The 18,871-nt window shown below is 51.2% G+C and overlaps 4 protein-coding genes across 4 annotated transcripts; 2 read left to right on the top strand and 2 right to left on the bottom strand.

Annotated features, from left to right (window-relative positions):
* Positions 1-8: 8 nt before the first annotated feature.
* On the top strand, positions 9-1,234 carry vip1 (putative actin cytoskeleton protein (VIP1)). The gene is made up of 2 exons (XM_071027657.1): positions 9-173; positions 231-1,234. Exons 1-2 carry the CDS (start codon positions 91-93, stop codon positions 1,015-1,017), a joined length of 870 nt encoding a protein of 289 aa, XP_070891404.1. The 5' UTR covers positions 9-90; the 3' UTR covers positions 1,018-1,234.
* A 1,359-nt stretch (positions 1,235-2,593) lies between these two features.
* BJX67DRAFT_369091 (armadillo-type protein) lies at positions 2,594-10,923 on the bottom strand (the record flags this gene model as incomplete). Its single annotated transcript, XM_071030715.1, has 14 exons — positions 2,594-2,760; positions 2,811-2,931; positions 2,983-3,158; positions 3,208-5,075; positions 5,130-5,314; positions 5,377-5,837; positions 5,960-6,038; positions 6,107-6,183; positions 6,905-7,247; positions 7,301-7,480; positions 7,533-7,720; positions 7,773-8,049; positions 8,103-10,608; positions 10,697-10,923. The coding sequence occupies 14 exons, from the start codon at positions 10,921-10,923 to the stop codon at positions 2,594-2,596; spliced, it is 6,855 nt and encodes a 2,284-aa protein (XP_070891403.1).
* Positions 10,924-11,755: 832 nt separating this feature from the next.
* BJX67DRAFT_376244 (uncharacterized protein) lies at positions 11,756-14,252 on the bottom strand (the record flags this gene model as incomplete). The annotated part of the gene is made up of 5 exons (XM_071031842.1): positions 11,756-11,840; positions 11,895-13,496; positions 13,554-14,030; positions 14,095-14,163; positions 14,230-14,252. The coding sequence occupies 5 exons, from the start codon at positions 14,250-14,252 to the stop codon at positions 11,756-11,758; spliced, it is 2,256 nt and encodes a 751-aa protein (XP_070891402.1).
* Positions 14,253-15,418: 1,166 nt separating this feature from the next.
* BJX67DRAFT_6530 (Hsp70 family protein) lies at positions 15,419-18,009 on the top strand. Its single transcript, XM_071035290.1, has 4 exons — positions 15,419-15,746; positions 15,801-15,918; positions 15,974-16,039; positions 16,148-18,009. The coding sequence occupies exons 1-4, from the start codon at positions 15,720-15,722 to the stop codon at positions 17,941-17,943; spliced, it is 2,007 nt and encodes a 668-aa protein (XP_070891401.1). The 5' UTR covers positions 15,419-15,719; the 3' UTR covers positions 17,944-18,009.
* Positions 18,010-18,871: the final 862 nt, after the last annotated feature.

Raw genomic sequence — 18,871 nt, 5'->3', positions numbered from 1 at the left:
CCTCTCTTTTGCTGCTCTTGTTCATAAGATCAACCTAATCAACGAGTATTCCATCCTCTTTCCCCTTCAAATCAATAATCCACTATCAAAATGTCGGAACACACCACCGTTCACGTCTCGGGGATCGCTGCCTCCACTACGGAGAAAGAAGTCCAGGACTTCTTCAGCTTCTGGTATGCACGATTTGTTTAGCACTTGATGAGAATCGCATTCTAATCGACTATTTTCAGCGGCAAGATTGTCAATCTTTCCGTCACCCCAACCTCGAGTGAAGCCGACGCGCCCAAGTCAGCGACCGTGACGTTCGAGAAAGATGCGTATGTCCTACCCCGCACTGCCCCTCCTGTAGAGCAATCAATTAACACGCAACACAGCGCCGCAAAAACCGCGCTCCTCCTTGACCAAACCAAACTAGGAAGCTCCATCGTGCACGTCGAGGCCGCGCAATCCCTCGAAGAAATCGCTGGTTCCCACGGCGCCACCGCATCCGAAGCCAAAGACGAAAACAACCACGACCTCGAGCAGGAGGATAAGCCGCGCTCCCGCATTGTCGCAGAGTACCTAGCCCACGGCTACACAATAAGTGACCACGCTATCCAAAAGGCCATCTCTCTGGACCAGAAACACGGGTTCTCCTCGCGCTTCACGAATGCGTTGAGCAGCTTCGATAAGAAGACTGGTGCCACGGACCGCGCGAAGGGGTTTGACGAAAGCTACAAGATCAGCGATAAGGCGGCTAGCAGCTGGCGTGGTCTGCACAGTTATTTTGAGAAAGCCCTCGGTACACCCTCTGGTCAGAAGCTGCGCGATTTCTACGCCCGTACCGACAAGCAGGTGCGCGATATTCATAATGAGGCAAGGAGGCTTGCAGATTTGAAGAGTGGGAAGCCTGAGAAGGCAGAGAGCACAGAGGGAGGGGCCGCGACCGCTCCCGCTGCTGCCCCGGAGGTCACAACTGGAACTATCCCTGGAGTGGAAACTCCAGCTGCTCCCGCTACGTCGACTGAGAAGGCGTAAGGTGTCAATTGCCTGTTTTAACTTGGTGACTGCCTATGTTTAGTTGATTACGACCTTTCCTTGTCTTACCCCGGTGTGTTCTAGCATGATGTTATTATTCTTATGTCCATTACCCTGTTACCTGTCTGCGACAGTGTCTACAAATTGAACCTAATGACATGACTCACACTTATTAAGTTCCAATCTCCTTGCAAAATGGAGGAGGGAATTAATTAGATAGCTCCATTAACATTTGTAGCCCTAATCTCAAGTACACCATCCCCCGAATCGAAAAAAAACCTAATGTACCTTAAATCCCAGTGGATCCATCCACGAGCAGAAAATACCAAAAACCAACTCCTTAGTTCCCAGTCCCCTTCCTCCACTTACGCGCCTCAATCTCCTCAAGGGGATGAACAGGGTTACTCGTCAACCCAGCCGTCTGACTCTCTCTTTCATCCTCACCCCCAGACTGGCTACGCTGTGCCTTTGCTTCCGCCGTCCGAGGCGCGTACTCAGGCGGCGGGGCGAACTTGGGGTCTACGCGTCCAGAGCCGAGGGGTGAATTTCCCTGCGCACCTGTTTGGGTTTCCGGGGGCGGGGATTGGCGGCCGGAGTAGAGAGCGGACATCTTGATTTGGGATCTGAGTTGCTTTGCTTGGTGGTTGGGGTGGTCTGGTTGTGGTGTTAGATTGGGGGTTCGATTGTTCGGTTGGGTTGGAGGTTGTCGTACTTGATACGCTTAGTGGATGTGCCAATTGACAGGAAGATGATCTATTCCAAGGCAGTGGAAGCAAGGAGGGATTCGCATTTAAGTATCGTCATCAGTTGAGGTACGTCTTCAGTAACATCATAATGACGTTGTGCGCCTGGAGTAACTCATTGAGGAATCTTAGGATGGGATCATGGACAGGCACACAGACCGCAGTCTCGCAAAATAGCCTGAATCATTCTTCGCTTTACAGACGCCTAATCGACCGAGGGACTGCCTGATTTCAAGTCTGGAATGTGCCTACACCCAGAGGAGTGAAGTTAATGGTCTCGATTATATAATCACGTGATGGTAGGTTATCTGACATATGCGGGCAATTGGGCGATTGCTCTTCGGGTCATGGTTATTCCTCTCGTGTTCCTGGACAAATACAGATAGGTGTAATTTCTCACGCTCATGCCGTGGGGGATGGGACGAAGAAAAAAGTGGATTGACGTTAATTATCTGGAGGTAATGGCGTGCTGTGTTATGCTCTTCAGGGCGGAGGAAGTGGGCAAGAGTAGGATGATGATGGATGGGTGGCTTTTGACAAGATTCGTGGCAAAGGAAGTTATATGCAAAAGGGGTTCAATACTGTCATCAGGGTCTGAATAAAAAGAGATCTCGCGACAAAACGTTCTAAACAGGAAGGGAAAAGAACAAACATAGGGCACGTTACGACGTATTCAGTAGCCGCTTGGCGAGTGTCGATGCGAACATGGGTTTTGTCCAAAAAGAAGACTCCAAACTGAGATCGCGTTTCTTATACCGTAGTAGATGATGTTCTTCAGCCGGAGTCGACTCGTGTTTGTCGGCTACTCGGTTGCTTTTCGTCAGCGACAGGATCTATTGGCTCCCGTTAGCTTGTGCGGCAGCTTTGGCCGCCTCGTCGTTCGCTGCGGCCAGAGCCTTTGTATCCGCTTCGTGGAAGACAGCCTCAATTATCTGCTTTTCCTCCGCATTCAGAATGTTCGTCAAGTTGTCGTAAAGCTGTGGTTGTTCTTGTTGAAGGCCTTGTCATGGAGTTAGCTCACACTTCGCGACCCGAGGTGGATATACACACCCAAAAAGACTTGCTTGAACAGTCCGTATGGCTCAATTTTGTCCAGAGGAGTCTCGAGTAAGCTCTCCTCATCTAGCTCATCGTCGTCGTCATCTCCGGCGAAAGAGCCGAATTTCTGCGCCTGAAGCTAACGTCAGTCACCGAAGAGAGAATTAAATCTTGGGCAACTCACCTCTTTGTTCAAGAACTCGAGGTATGCAGCACTCTCGTCAGGAATGTCACCCTCAGGCCCCGGTTCGGCTTCGTCTTGCTCAGTCCACTCGACTTCGCCGTCCCAATCGTTACCCTCGTCATCCTCCTCGTCGTCTTCATACGTAAAGTCTGACTCCTTCGTTGCGTCCTCTCGATCTGCTAACGGTTAGTGCTAGTATAACAATGCCAGAAAAACGGTACACACTCTTTACAGCGGCGGGTAATGTCTGGAACAGCCTGGTGACACCTTGGAGCAACCTAGGCCAACCTTGCTGAACGCTAGCTGGGACATCACCAGCCTTCAACGTGAGCAGCGAAGTGATTGCAACGATCGACAGCGTTTTGTCGTGGACCCGACGGAAGTTGTCAATATTCGAGAACCAAGTGCTGAAGAACTTATTAGTCCAGCCTTTGGCTTCCAGAACCTGCAGACTAAGGACAGGGTTGTAGTAGATGGCGTTGATCACCATCTCCATAAGATGGAGGCGATAAGATTTCGTTTTCGCTTCTCCAGCGTCGATTACTCGCATGGCGAGTTCAATGAAAACAGGGATGTATTGGTCGACGTAGCCACGTAGGTTCAGCATAACCGTCTCGGCAAGTTTGCAGCCGCAGATCCTATCAACACCGCCCACTTTCTCGTCGTTGAAAATGTCCTCCACCATGCCAACAACAGCCGCAAGGTAAGCCGGGTTTTGAACCATCATCTGAGAGCCATACGCCACATAGTTATCAAGCGCTGGAAGCATATCCTCCAGATACAGCTCGGCGCCGGCCTTGAAGGTCTTGTGAATGAGCTCAAAAGCCTGCCACATGGTGGGAGAAATGGACTTTGAGGCGAATGTGCAGCTGTCGATGATCTCGAAAACTTCGTTGTACAGGTCATAGAGCTTGTTCTCGAGTGTGATGCTAATCACGGGCATGAGGATCGTTTCGAGATGCAAAAGAACATCAGGCGTGCTTTCCAGGGTGAGGATTAGGGTCCCAATGGTCTGCAGAACACCCAGAGCGGTGATACTCTTGTCGTCCAGGAAATCACCGTATGTGTCTTCTTCGCCCTTGGCCGCATTCCTCTCCAGAAGCTCGCCAACTATGCGCATGTATGTGTCCCGCAACTGTTCGCTTAGAGCAACTGCGAAAGGGGTCAACTCTGCTGAGAACACTTCAACAAAGTCCTCCATGACATTGGCCAGAGCATCCACGTCAACCTCGTTGGCGAGCTTAAGAAGTTGTTGCATAATCTGTGGGATATTCTGCTGCATGGAAGTCCGAATAACATCATGTCGGATGAGAGGCTGGAGAGCAAGGGCCGCTTCGACACGAACAGGAAGTTCAGAGTCAGTCATAGACTCGAGGATATTCCTGTATATAATCATCAGGTTGTTAGGGTCCTTGAAGTCTAGCTGCTCAAACTTCTCCAGCGTGTCGCAGGCACGCGCCCGTAGGAATCCGTGAGGGCTACGGAACTCTGGGAAGACATGTCGAACGAAGAAATATTCGACCTGGTCCGCAATCGGGCTCTTTTTCCCAAGAATCACAGAAGCCAAGGAGCCAATCATCCGCAGAGCCCCTTCCTTCTCCCTCGGCAACTTCTGATCATCTGGAGTGCTCTCATACTTGCTAACAACGCCATTAACGAACGTGAGAATCGAGAAGGTCTGCTTCTTGCGGTTCTTAGTGAGAGTAACCAAGAAATTAGTCGCGGCAACATCGGGTGCCGAGACCTCCTCGTAGTAGTTCAACTTTCGGTGAAGGTATTCGGATGGGTCGGTCTGGAACAACTCAATGTCCTCATCGGTTTGGCATAGGATGGGGAAAACGAAATGCGCAATCAAATTCTCCATGTGCGGCTTCAAGTGGTCCCACATGCTCTTGGGCTTGACACATTCCTCGAAGAAAATCAGAGTATAGGAGAGTGCGGGGTTGCTGAGCCACTGGCCTTTCGACACATATTTATCAATTTCCTGCAGGTAACCTTTGAGAATCTCAGGTGCGAACGTTGAGATGAAGGCCTTGGCAAACTGGGTGTAGTCCGGAGTACTGGATTTCGTCACGGTGGTGGGGTTTCCGTATCTAGATAGTCTGAGTTAGAGGATATCAATTACCAAGCTCCACAGCTTTCCATACCTGATGAAGAGACGGTTCAAATTGGCATACGCCCACTTCTTGCATTTCCACCAGTGGTTGAGCTCTCTTTCCTCCTTCGATTCCATCATAGAGTTTGCAGGGGGTTGCTTGGCGATAATCCGTAGGAACAAGGTACACCAGCTAACCGTCACCTGGTGCGATTGCAGATGCGGCGAGAGCTCGAACTACCCACCCCGTCAGCTCGAAGCACCTTCCTACAAACACTTCTCTTCCAGGGTCTACTCACGTAAATGGCATGCTTGTATGATTTTACCACAATTCTGAGCATCTCCGCCGCCTCCAAACTTTCCTCATCCACCAGCTTTGACCCAATACTCAGTAGCTGAGGGAACGAATGCTCAATTATCTTGTCGAACTCATCCCGCTTGTCCCCCGCCTTGAATCGGTACACACGACAGATAGCCAAAAGACACTGGAGACCTGCGTAGACCGAGCTTGCATCGTTGGTACCGAGTAATTGCATAGTTATGTCCAGAAATCCCGGCCATTGTTCGGGAAAATCATGTTGCAGGATTTTCTGGAGAAGAGGGACGAGTTGGGCGCGAACGTTCGGAGGGGTAGATACCAAGGCAGGGATCAGCCTCTCTCGGAAACCCGGCTTCTCCTCGTCGGGGATCGGTGCGCGCAGTGGGCTGTCTTCGTGGGAAGACCAACCTCGGTTGATTCGGTTCTTCAAATAAACGCCCGCTATTGATAGGACCTTCCCGTTAGTAGGGCGGGCTTTCAGAAAAGTATGGACCACCTGAGTAGATCACGCAGGAGGCCATTCGGTCCAAGAAGAGAAGAAGGTGCAAGATTCCCACACATACCCGATAGTTGGACTGCATTGTCCTGCTCCCCCTGCAGGATGTCCAATAGAGCATTTATGAAACCCGGTTGCGTCTCGGCCTTCAGAGTTAGGTGTAGCTGTAAGTAACGAGAACTTCCAAGATTGATCGCCGCAGCCCAGCACGTACATATTTCAAGTCAATCTCGGCTTGTCGACGAATATCCGCATTGGCGTCAAGTGTAGACTGGATGCGGTTCCGCAGTGCTGCAACATCCATATCGCACCGACAACGACCCCCTAGCAGCAAAAGTATAAACCTCGAAAAAAACTAAGGCCCCGCAAAAAAAAAAAAAAATGGTGGATTAGAGAAGGCGAGGGGGGAAGAGATGAGGAGGGGAAGATAAGAAGAGGGAGGATCAATAAGGGGAGGAGAATTGGGTTTGTTGGGTTTGGTTTTCTTTCTCGTGGATTTTCATTTCAGGCGGTGTTGGCCCCGCGCCTAGGGCAGCGAATCAGACCGCCCGCGTCCCCGCGCGGTAAGAGAATTTCTCTTCAAGGATTGCGGCCCACGAAGGAGTCGAAAAGAACAGAACTGTGGAATAGGAGTGCCAGCGAGCAGGATACATGGACATCCAGAGTCTATGATACAACCTCCTGTGTGGTCTGTGAGCATGGTTGTGCCTGACCTCACACCTTTTGTACCTTGCAAATTCCTCTGGCAGAAAAAAAAAAAAAATAAAGGCTGACCAAGTCAGCCCACGTGGTTCGCTCTCCACGGAAGGCCGATACAACGAACCACAACTGCGTTCTCTATATGGCTATAATATCTACATGTACAGGGACGCCGCAAAAATCACATCCCTCTTGATCTTCTCTTGCGCCTCCTGCATCTTCGCATACAGTGTTGGATCTCCAACTAGCTTGGCCGCATTTTTCACCTCGCGACATGTTTCGTCGAGTCGAGTGATTGTTCTAACAATGGTACCTTCCATCACATCGGTGAGATCCGTAATCCGGTTGAAGGACATCCCCTTCGCCCACTCGTAAACAACCTCTGCCAGTCCGAAACGCGGTTGGCTAGCAAAGTCATTGCTGTCTTCGCTAGATTGGATCACCTGGTGCTGAATCTGCACGTCATTCACCTTCTCTGATATCCGTACGATGGCTTCCTTGCCCTTCTCGAGGCGGGGTGCCAAGGTTGGTACGTTCTCAGTCTTTTCCTGGAACACAAAGGCGGAGAGGAGAGCTACTATTTCCTCCGGCTCATACTCGGCGAGGACGTTCTCCAGGATAAGTTCCGTCAAAACAAGTTCGTCTGCGGAATGGATCTGGCGGAATCGTCTCAGCTTAGTTAACGGGACCTTTCCGCTCGATTACCTACCTCGCAGGCCACCTTCCCTTTCAACTGCACCCGAGATTGCTCATCCACAAAGCCCAGGTCCTTCAGCACCTGGATACGCTGTTCGTAGTCAGGAAGAAGCTGGAGATTTTGGTCCGACATGAGTTGCTTCAATTGCGAGATGTTCTCCTTTATCTGCCATTCATCGCGTTGCATCTCGAACTGAAGTGCTATCAGTGTTTAATTAATCTCCCTTGATCGCAAGAGCACATACGTGTTTAACAAAGCGAGGACACTTCAAGGACACGCATGACTGAGCGATAGCAGCCTTCTCGCGTCGCTTGTCTAAGATATCCCGCAATTGTAACTCTTTGATCCGAGCCCAGTCTAATTCTTCCCAGATTGGCGTGGTCCACAAAGCACATAAATTGGATAGCTCCTTCTCCGCGAATTTGATCGCCTCTATAGAGATGATCAGCTGCTGTCTATCCATCCAATGGCTCTTCCAGCAAACCTTTCTTGATATTGAGGTACCATGGCGGGCCACCGAGTTTGACGATTGTATTGGTAACGCATTCAATATCCGCAAGCGGGATTTTGAAGACTTTGAGTGTCATATCAGCAGCACGGGTTGGCAGAGGGTGGAAGAACTGTCGGAATGCCGGAAGAAAGGGGAGGATTTCGCTTGGGTGGCGCTTGCTAGCCAATTTTCCTACCTCGAGGATCTGTATGACCGGATTGGCGCCTCCACCGACTTCTCGGACAATAACACCCGCCGTTCGGAAACCGTCCTGGACAACGATTAGTATATCCTCAACTTGGAAAATTACGCTTGCCTCATCACCTTTCGATACACCACCAACCGCTTGGGCATGAGGAGACGTTTCCCAACGGGTGACGAAAGTAGCATCATATGCAGTTCGCTTGTTAGTTTCTCGTACTCGATTGCCGCGTCGTGGCAGGCTGCAAGGTCAATATCACATATTTCGCAAGGCTCCCGTTTGATTTTTTCCAAGCTGGCTTCCGAGATTTGAACCTGCTTCTCGTGTTCCGGGAGTAAGGCTTGGGTAGCATTCTCGCTAAAGCTTCTCTTAATCATTTCTTCAATCTTCAGGGCTTCCACGCGCAGTAGATTGAGAATCATGTTGTATGTGAGCCTGAATTGAGATCGAAGTTTCGTCGGGTCGCCGAGGATCATTTTCCTCAACGCACCAGCGGGAGGCGCCTCATCTTTACCGGAATTCACGATTATTACGTAGCCAACATTGTCGAGACCTCTTCGGCCAGCACGCCCTGCCATCTGAGTGTATTCTCCCGGCAGTAGGTCTCTGAAACCCTTGCCGTCATGTTTGCGGAATCCAGAAAAGACTACTGTACGAGTAGGCAAGTTAAGACCCATGGCGAAGGTTTCAGTGGCAAAAAGGACTTTAACCAATGTCTTCGCAAACAGAATCTCAACAATTTCCTTCATGATAGGCAAGAGTCCACCGTGGTGCACGGCAACCCCCCGGCTGAGCAAGTCGCGAAGACGAAGAATCTGAGGCAAGGCCCTGTCCTCCGCCTTGAGCCGAGTAAGAGATTTCTCAATCGTCATGTGGATAAGACTCTTCTCCGAAGCTGTGCAAAAGTCCTGGTTGGATAAGGAATCGGCATTTTGTTCACATCTTTTCTTAGAAAAGACGAAAATACAAGCCGGGAGCAAGTTCTCCTTTCGTAGGTGTTGGACCACTTGCACCCAGACAGTCTTATCCTGTGCGGCAGTTGTACGTCCCCCACCCCTTCCTGTACGAGCGATGTTCCCTGTTCCCCTATTCGACGGCTGTCCCCTTCCTCGCTGGGGCCCTCCGCGTTGTCCACCCCCTCGGGGAGCACCCCTACCCGGAGCTTGACCGCGCCCACGTCCCAGGGGACCACCTCTGCTGGCCTGAGACTGAGCTTGGGCCTCAGCCGCCTTCTGTGCCTTGATTTTATCCTTTCCAGAGGAAATGTCATCTGCTTCTTTCCATCCTTGTTCGAGGAACCGTTTATTAGAATCGACAATCTTGAACTTTCCTTTCCCAGCCCAGAGATAGTGTTCAAGGGGGACAGGGCGTTTGGCTGTTGATATCACGTAAATGTCCTTCTTCTTTGTGCGGCCGACCCATGACGCGAACTCATAGGTATTAGGAACAGTGGCAGATAGAAGGATCAGAGTGACATGCTCGGGGAGCATAATGATGACTTCTTCCCAGACAACTCCTCTTTCCAGGTCATTCACGTAGTGCACCTCGTCAAAGATCACGAACTCGACATCCCTGATCAGATCTGCACCACGATACAGCATACTCCGCAGAATCTCAGTCGTCATAATCAGACAACTGGCTTCGGGGTTGATCTGGACATCTCCCGTCAAGATACCAACATCGTCAAAGGTATTTTTGAAGTCGCGAAACTTCTGGTTACTCAGGGCTTTGATCGGGGAGGTGTAAATGGCCTTAGTCATATGTTTAGAAGCCAGGGCAATTGCATATTCCGCAACGACCGTTTTTCCTGCCGATGTATGTGCAGCCACAAAGACAGAGTCCCCGTTCTCGAGATGGTAAACAGCTTCCTTCTGGAACGTATCCAGCTCAAACGGCCACTCGCGAGCCATGTCCGGCACCAAGTCATGAAAGTTGGAGATTTCTTTATTGACATCCACGACATGTGCCCATTCCTTACCACCCTTCCTCTGGACAGCAGAAAGAAGCGGGGCGCGTGGCTCCAGGGGAGGAAATTCAATGGGCAATAAAGAGTCGATGTCCTCCTCTTCCTCGTCCTCGCTGCTCGATTCTTCGTCGCCGATTTTCACGCCTCCTTCTACGTCAGACGTAGCGTCGTCCTGTTCGGGGCGGAAGTCACCCTCCTCTTCCTGGAGGGTGTGTTCCACCTCTTCATCCTCCTCTCTGGCCTCTTTAGATTTCGCTGTTTCAAATTTCAGCCCGCGCGAGAACCCAGGAGCAACTTCTAATAGGCCCCCTTCAGAACCGAAGTTGATAATCCGATCAAGGCCAGTCTGCTTGCCGCCGGATCGAGCTGCTGCTGCCGTCTGGACTTCAGTCTCCATTTCGGCAATCGCCTCGACACCCTCCAAACCACCGGGGGCAAACGGAAAGAACCCCGCAGCGCCCCTTACGAAGTCGGCACGGCCGGCCGGTCGGCGAAGCAAAGAAGTCGAGTTCTTGGCGTTGGCGCTGTTCGCGGGGACAGTCACTTCATGATACCCAGTGACTCGCCCTTCAAGACCCTCGCGGTCAAATCGGACGATAGTCCGCGTTTGTGTCCCAGCGATCTCGAAGAGGTCACTGTAGTCCGTTGACACATCCCATCTCCTGTGTAGCTGTCAGTAACATAGCCATTAATTATCGGCATACACCATGTCTTGACACGGTAAACCGCGCTCCACTCCACTGAACCTACCGCTGTAGGCGATTCAACCACTCGGGACTAAATCGAGGTGACGGAGTTAAAAACTCATTCTCCAACTCCTGTTTCAATTCTGCAGTGCTTCGACGAGTTCTGCGTCGAGGCGCAGAATTCTGATAAGTCCCATCCTCTTCCTCGGCAAGCCGCACATCGAAGGCCTTTCCACTGAGACCTCGGGAGCTCAAATCGAGCTCAGCTAAAGTTAATGTGAGTGCCTCCATCGTAGCTCAGAGAATTGGGGGTGATAATCCTGGCTTGTTCCTCGAAGATCGTAAGATCTAAAGCGTGTCGTTTCCAGCCGCTGGAGCGCGGTCTTCCTCTTCAAAACTTGGTGCAGAAAAAGCCCCGCGTGTCGCGCGAGCCGCAAAAAGAGACGCCAATGAAGCAAGACCAGTCTATATGATGTGAAGATAATTCATCAATGGAATAAAGAGAGGTGCTGATCGGCCTCCAGGGCAGGATGAATCAATAGATTTTCGAATAGTTGACCGTTTTAGTGGGGGACTCGGAGGCGACACAGAGCTTTCCGCTGACGTCGTGGTCAGCACCGCAGCTTCGTTTGCGGGGCTGGAAGGCGCCAGGATGGCCCGGGCGGATGTTCACGCTCTACTCCAGTGTACTTCGAGTACGATTGGTGTCAGACAAAAGCAATATCTTCCAACAAATTTAGGACTACCACTATTTGCCAATGGAATTAAAGTCGAGAAAGCAAAATAAACAACCAAGTCACTACTACTACCTAGGTGCACGCCCGAAACCAACCATATACAACAGTCTCCGGAAGCCTACAATGCGCCAAAGAATTATCAACATAGGCAAGCAGGAATATGGACAATTCGAATAACAAAAGCCTTTTGTCAGCCCCAACAATCCTCGTCAGTGATCAGTGGGCAGCCTAGCCTTTCCATCCTTCACCAAACGTATCAACAAAGACTGTAGTATGATACCGAGTTCATGGGTAACGGAATCCGCTTTTAAGATGCCGATGTACTTGTGAAAAGAGCTCCATCGCGCCGGGAAAGCGAGCGCAAGCCCGTCGGAAAGAAATATGTATTATCTGTAGTTAATCACGGGGAAGGTTTTCCGGTCCAGGATGTTAAGTTGATATTCGAAAATCCCGGTAACGGTAGCAATGTATCTAGAGAAGCAGAAGTCAGTAAAACGAGCCGGTGTCATGTAGTTCTCTACTTACAGTGTTCTTCCGTCGGCACCCCAACCGATTCCAGCGGAGCTGCTTGGATCTGGATCGCGACGCCCAAATCCGAAGCTACGTTCCGGCAGGTCATTCATTACGCTTCGAACCCACCGAGGGGAGCGTGTATGGTCAACACCTAGCGGGGGTTGCGGTGTATATCGCTGTTCCCGCAGAGTATTTCGGTTTTGAGACTCTACCTCACCTATGAGTTGCCGCTGCCGCCGAAGGCGCTCCACAGCAACTATATTTGCCCTCAGGCTATGGGGAATTTCCAAGCTAGCCTCGGGCCTCTCGTTCCGTCTGTGGGCAGAACGAGACCGCTGGTGGTTCCTTGGCCGTGGTAGCATGCTTGAGGTAGTACCAGAATAGTCAAAATTCGCCGCTGGTCGAGTTACGGTCCCGCGAGGCCGACTCGTAGTCCCACTCTCATTACTAGAGCTGCCCTGATCACTTGAGCTTGATTCCGCAGCGTGAGCTGGATTGTCTAACGTGGCAGACTGCAGCTCGGCTGGCGAAGCAGTCCAGCTAAGTGTGATACTCGGCTGTGGATCGGGCGTTGAGCTTCCGGCATTCGCATTTCGATCATTTCGATTTCTCGCCTCGTAATTATTCTGTGACAGTATGACAGGCCGAGGAGAGGTAGGACGAGATGATCGATTAGCTCCACTTGTGGGACCTTGATGTCCTGCTCGAGATCCAGATTGTGGATGCGAATTTGAATTAGCTCTGGACAGCCGATCAGTCAAGCCGTCCTCTAACCTTGAGGTCCAGCGTGCTGTATTCAGAAACTCCACTATCAACCTTTCCCTTTCGGTCAAATCCTGTATTAAACTCTCGCGCAATGGTGAGGTGTCAGACCCTTCCCCCGGCCGATCACTTGCAGCGCCTTCGACGGAATCAAGCAGAGCCCGTGCGTCAAGGTCATGTCGCGATTCAGAAAAAGAACGCCCGTCAAGATCGAGTCCTAATCCCGTTGAATCATCAATTATCGGCTCTGTATGAACCTCCTCTATGCCAGGCTCGTTCATATCTAACTGAAGGATTTGTCTGCGAATGAACCCCTGACGGACGTCTGCGATGCCAGCACGTCCTTTATCTTCGAGCCACACAAGAAGATCCCAGGGCTCCGGTGAGAAGCTCATGCAGCGAACAGCCCCACCACTACAGCAAGCCCTTGATGAGTTGAAGTGGCAGATAACCGGACCCGTATCGGAAGGTGTGTGAGCGAGATCCTGGATAGACCTCACATCGAAAATAGTGATCACTCCAGATTGTGATCCGATAGCACACAACCTATTAGATCGTGAAAATGCAATGGTGAAACAGCATTTATCGTCAGTCTTGGTCCCGATATCCATTTCAATGTTGAGAAGAAGGTCCAATTTCCACCCACTAAGCTTCTCTCCGGCTTCTGTTGAGACCACGGTTCCAAGATCACGAGTCAAACGATAGAAATAGGCGCTAGTTTCATCACCAACTGCTGCCAAAAGGGTTGAGTCAGGGGATATTATTGCATAATTCATGCACGTCGGATGCCCAATTTTCGTCAGGACTTTCGACCGTGTAAGTGAATAAACTGTGACCGTTGTGTCATTGTTACTGTGAGAATGATTAGCAGGCCATACATCCACCAATCAAGGAAAGTCAACTTAATACCTGAGAACTGCGACATCTTCATCTAAGAACCCCTTTTCGTCACCAGGTAAACGGTGAATAGTCACGGAGTTGACAATGCTACCACCAAACTTGTGTAGCTGGACCTCCGGGAGTTGGCCCGGACCAGAATCCACGGTCGTTTGTTCCTCCTCCACTGGAGGCCGAGGGGAAGTCACCAGGGGAGTTTCAAGATCAATCGGCAAGGCACTATCTACGTCCGCCGGTTGAGCAGCTGGTGTGTTCTCAGATACGCGCACATTCCGATCGGCGAGTTTCACAAAAGCACATTCGCCATTGTTGGTCCCCCCAATTCCGATCCAGCCATAACCAGCAGCAAGACACTTCGGCTCGAATGAGATCACGGCGATCGTCTCCCGTTTCCGGGACGAGACGCGAATTGAGTAGACCACCCGGTCGACAACCACGTATATTCTATCGGGATCGGCGGTGCTGATGTAGTGGCGAAGTTGGTGATGGCTATCGGGTGTCAGTCTGGAAGTCGAACCAGCAATAATCAGAGCAAAGGCAGGATGTGACAGACTAGTTTGGTATTTTGAAGGGGAAGAATCGGCGTTTTGTTGGAAGGATGAGGGAATCTGTTGGGTGATACCTAAATCGAGTCGGGTAGCGTTAGCAAGCAGAGACACCTTTGAAGAGCTAGAAAGCCGAAACTCACGATAGGGTAGGATCTGTAGCCATGATGAGAGACGATCGAAGATCACGGTGACATCGTTGGATGTGCAGCTGGAGACGGGCGCCGCAGTTATCGAAGCGATGGATAAAGAAGCAGCAAGGCGATAACGATAAAGAGTGCCACAGAGCTCCAGAGTGGTCTTAGATTCGTTCTTCAAGAACAACTTACTCGCGTGCGGTGGAGCTTCGAATTGTTTCCTAAACGTCAGGAAAAGCCCAGGTATCTGAGGCGGATCAGCTCAGTCCACCGAGTTAGAGCTGAGAACAGCGGACGAACCCGTGTTGTTTTCTTTTGCTTTCCCACTTGCCTCTTTCCGATCACGGGAGGAAAAGAAACGAACCCAAAATGCAGCCGGTCTTGAAGTCAGTATTGATGTTACGAGTTCGGATGTCAAGCCTGACAGAGGTTTGACGGATGACGTAAGACTTGTTGCTCGATCCGGGGAACTCTCCAGCAGCGAATGTGGTCGAGTCTGAGTCTCATGCTGGAACCACTCTTTCTCACTCGTCAGTTATATGATCTTGGTTCGCCAAATCCTGAATATGAGTGTCCTAATGGCTTCTTCGCCGGGCTCAGTGCCGACAACTCCTGAAACTGGCTCAAGAGGAGATCGGGTATAGCTGGTGGCAAAGCTCCCGGCGCCTCAAGACCTCGATTTAATTTCTTTGATGTCAACCACACCTCTTAGCGCGCCAAGGAGTGTCTCTCAAGAAGAATATCTCGAAGAATCCAACTGGGCAATTGAGGCTGATGGGGTCTCGGCAAACTCCGAAAAGCCTCGACGCCTGAAGAGCAGTAGGGGAAAAGCCACGTTCATGTCTCAGGCATCCAGTTCCCGTCGTAACTTATTCGAACAGTCGGCTTTCTGACTGTCGTCACTGTTGTTGTTGTCCCCCAACGGGAGAAGTGCGGAAAAGCCTCGGTCAAACTCCCAACTGATGTGTGGGGTCACGTGCACGTATATGCGGCGTTGTTTCGGGCGTTCGTAATGTTAAAAACGAGGTGAATGGTCTGTGATCTCAGAATTGAGCAAAGATATTTCCTGAAAGGACACCTGCACCATAGAGGCTAGGTAGTTGCGAGTTCCTTAGAGAGCCTACTAGTGGTCTGTCGAGAATAATATCCATATGGATCTCAGGCTGGCAGACGAACAGCTCCCGTTGCTGCTCTCTGATTGGCCAAGTGGGGTGACTCAGCGATTCTACCAAGTTCGACCGTCGACGACGGGCCGAAGCTCTCCGCTCAATTTCCACTAGTCCTCCTTTGCCATCTCCCTTCCTGCAGTTTCTTCCGCAGAAACGAAGCCGAAAATTTTCTTGCTTCCTCAACTCTTCCTCTTCATCTCGTCATCTCTCCATCCTTTACCCCCATCTCGATCCTTCCCTCCTCTCGATTGAATCGATTGGATTACGTCTTATAGCTCTTTTAATTCCTGTATTATTTCATTTGCTCTTACTGCTAATCCTATCACAATGTTGTCATCTCGTCTCACCCGCGCGGTACGTCCCCCCTTCCATCTCCAAGACTTTGGCATTGACTTACTTTCTAAACAGCTGCCGCGCACTGCCCCTTTCCCTCGTGCCCCCGCTTTCAGACTCCCTGGTGCTTTTGCCCGGAGATGGAACTCGACGGAGGAGAAGGTGAAGGGCCAGGTCATCGGTATTGACTTGGGTGAGTCTCAAAGTTTTAGCCTTGATCCTCCTGCTTCGCTAATACGAATATTCAGGTACCACAAACTCCGCCGTCGCCGTCATGGAGGGCAAGACTCCTAAGATCATCGAAAATACAGAAGGTAAGTTCAGTATTTCTTCCGTGGGTTAATCCGGAATGTGTTGCGATCTATGGATGCGGTTCCGGCTGGTCTTCTGAATTGACATTAGGCTAACCCGGGAACAAAAAGGTGCCCGTACAACACCCTCCGTCGTTGCTTTCGCCCAGGATGGTGAGCGCTTGGTTGGGATTGCTGCCAAGCGCCAGGCTGTTGTCAATCCCGAGAACACTCTCTTTGCCACCAAGCGCCTGATCGGTCGTAAATACAGCGATGCTGAGGTTCAGCGCGATATCAAGGAGGTCCCCTACAAAATCGTGCAGCACACCAACGGCGACGCGTGGGTTGAGGCCCGTGGCGAAAAGTACTCACCTGCCCAGATTGGTGGTTTCGTTCTCAACAAGATGAAGGAGACTGCTGAAAACTACCTGAGCAAGCCTGTGAAGAACGCCGTGGTCACTGTCCCTGCCTACTTCAACGACTCCCAGCGTCAGGCTACCAAGGATGCTGGTCAGATTGCTGGCCTCAACGTCCTTCGTGTCGTCAATGAGCCCACCGCTGCTGCTCTTGCCTATGGCCTGGAGAAGGAGGCGGACCGCGTTGTCGCTGTTTACGATCTTGGTGGTGGTACCTTCGATATCTCCGTTCTGGAAATCCAGAAGGGTGTGTTCGAGGTCAAGTCTACAAACGGTGACACCCACCTTGGTGGTGAGGACTTCGATATCAGCCTCGTGCGCCACATTGTCCAGCAGTTCAAGAAGGAGTCCGGCCTTGACCTCTCTGGTGACCGCATGGCTATTCAGCGTATCCGTGAAGCTGCCGAGAAGGCTAAGATCGAGCTATCCTCGTCTCTTCAGACCGAAATCAACCTTCCCTTCATCACTGCTGACGCCAGTGGTGCGAAGCACATTAACCTTAAGATGACCCGCTCCCAGCTTGAGTCTCTTGTTGACCCTCTCATCAACCGTACCGTTGAGCCTGTGCGCAAGGCCCTCAAGGACGCCAACCTCCAGTCCAAGGATGTTCAGGACATTATCCTTGTTGGTGGTATGACTCGTATGCCCAAGGTTACTGAGTCAGTTAAGTCTATGCTCGGCCGCGAGCCCGCCAAGTCCGTCAACCCTGATGAGGCGGTTGCTATTGGTGCTGCCATCCAGGGTGCTGTCCTCGCTGGTGAGGTCACTGACGTTCTGCTTCTGGACGTTACCCCTCTGTCCCTCGGTATCGAGACCCTTGGTGGTGTGTTCACCCGTCTGATCAACCGCAACACCACCATCCCTACCAAGAAGTCCCAGACCTTCTCCACTGCTGCCGACTTCCAGACCGCAGTCGAGATCAAGGTCTTCCAGGGTGAGCGTGAGCTCGTGAAGGACAACAAGTTGCTTGGAAACTTCCAGCTTGTTGGCATTCCTCCCGCCCACCGTGGTGTTCCCCAGATCGAGGTCACATTCGACATCGATGCTGACTCCATCGTGCACGTCCACGCCAAGGACAAGTCTACCAACAAGGACCAGTCCATCACCATTGCGTCCGGCTCCGGTCTCTCTGATTCCGAAATCCAGTCAATGGTTGAAGACGCTGAGAAGTACGGTGCTCAGGACAAGGAGCGCAAGCTCGCCATTGAGGCTGCCAACCGCGCCGACAGCGTTCTGAACGACACTGAGAAGGCCCTCAAGGAGTTTGAGGACCGCCTTGACAAGGCCGAAGCCGAGCAGATCCGTGAGAAGATCACTACCCTGCGTGAGTTCGTTGCAAAGAACCAGTCTGGCGAGCTTGCTGCCAGCGCCGATGAGCTCAAGCAGAAGACCGATGAGCTCCAGACCGCCAGCTTGACCCTCTTCGACAAGATGCACAAAGCTCAATCTGAGCAGCAACAGCAACAGCAGCAATCCCAGGGCGAGTCCGGCCAGGGTGAGAACAAGCCCTAATTGTACTATCAGCATTGAGCGCCATACTTTGTCAAGAGTGTATGGACGATCTCTTGTATTGTTTACTATTTCTCCCCTGCGCTTTTCTAGATATGATTTGGCTTTCTTTTTTCAACTGTTTCATCGTGCATTCTATGTATACATACTGATAGGGCTGTTTGATGTGCCCTCGTCCTGGTGTACGGGTGTTTCTTCTTGATTGTATTTCTTCCCCCCTTGTTTCTCTTTCGAATCCCCGCCTGGCTTCATACCCTTTTGATCGGACAAGCATTCTGGTTGTTCCGGGGAGCAACCATTGGATGGGATTGCGGATTTGCCTACAATTTGTAACTTAATGACATTACGGCTTTGGGACCACAAAAGCAAAAATGATGTGGTGGGCTTGGAGCATGTGAGATTATAGAATAGGAAAATTCTCCTCTCGATCCAACAAGGTTCTGATTCAATGACTTGATGCTGGAGGTGCGAGTGAAGTGAGGGAGGGAGACTCGCCATACAACTTCGCTCTCTGGCCGAGGAAGATTCCTTCCGAGCACAGATGTCGGCGCCTGACCAATTGCAGCTCCGTTTCGGCTGTGAGTTTGCGCCGAACGAGAATGGACCCGTATCTCAAACCAACCAAGAGTCTGGGTGGTCGCTGAGGAGTCACGACCCTTGTCGGCATGGGACACACTTTTCGGTTGTGTTGGCCTTGCCGCCTTGCCAGCTGTTCAGTCCCTCAGGTCTCATCTCGTGTACTCGGGAAGAGCCTAGTCCAGATTGAGATTCTTCCACTTCAAAGCGCTTCTGAAGCATTTCGGTTGGAATGCTCGAGGGGGATGGTGCATGTCCATGACCAGAGAGTGGAGTGCAATATGCAGGAGTCAATACAATTTGGACTTATCGATCCTCGCCTGATACACCGGATGAGGCTTGGGCTGATAGGCTG

The sequence above is a fragment of the Aspergillus lucknowensis genome, assembly GCF_044049455.1.
Source record: "Aspergillus lucknowensis strain CBS 449.75 chromosome Unknown BJX67scaffold_1, whole genome shotgun sequence".
Lineage (NCBI taxonomy): Eukaryota > Fungi > Ascomycota > Eurotiomycetes > Eurotiales > Aspergillaceae > Aspergillus > Aspergillus lucknowensis.
The sequence above is the reverse complement of the archived record's forward strand: the minus strand, read 5'-3'. Positions and strand labels throughout refer to the sequence as shown.

What these genes read in the sequence shown, in the direction of transcription:
- vip1 (XM_071027657.1), top strand. Translation starts at nt 91, where the DNA reads ATGTCGGAACACACCACCGTTCACGTCTCGGGGATCGCTGCCTCCACT. An exon ending in CAGGACTTCTTCAGCTTCTG is followed by an intron (nt 174 to 230) that starts GTATGCACGATT and finishes GACTATTTTCAG; the next exon opens with CGGCAAGATTGTCAATCTTT.
- BJX67DRAFT_6530 (XM_071035290.1), top strand. Translation starts at nt 15,720, where the DNA reads ATGTTGTCATCTCGTCTCACCCGCGCG. An exon ending in GGTCATCGGTATTGACTTGG is followed by an intron (nt 15,919 to 15,973) that starts GTGAGTCTCAAA and finishes ACGAATATTCAG; the next exon opens with GTACCACAAACTCCGCCGTC. An exon ending in GATCATCGAAAATACAGAAG is followed by an intron (nt 16,040 to 16,147) that starts GTAAGTTCAGTA and finishes GGGAACAAAAAG; the next exon opens with GTGCCCGTACAACACCCTCC.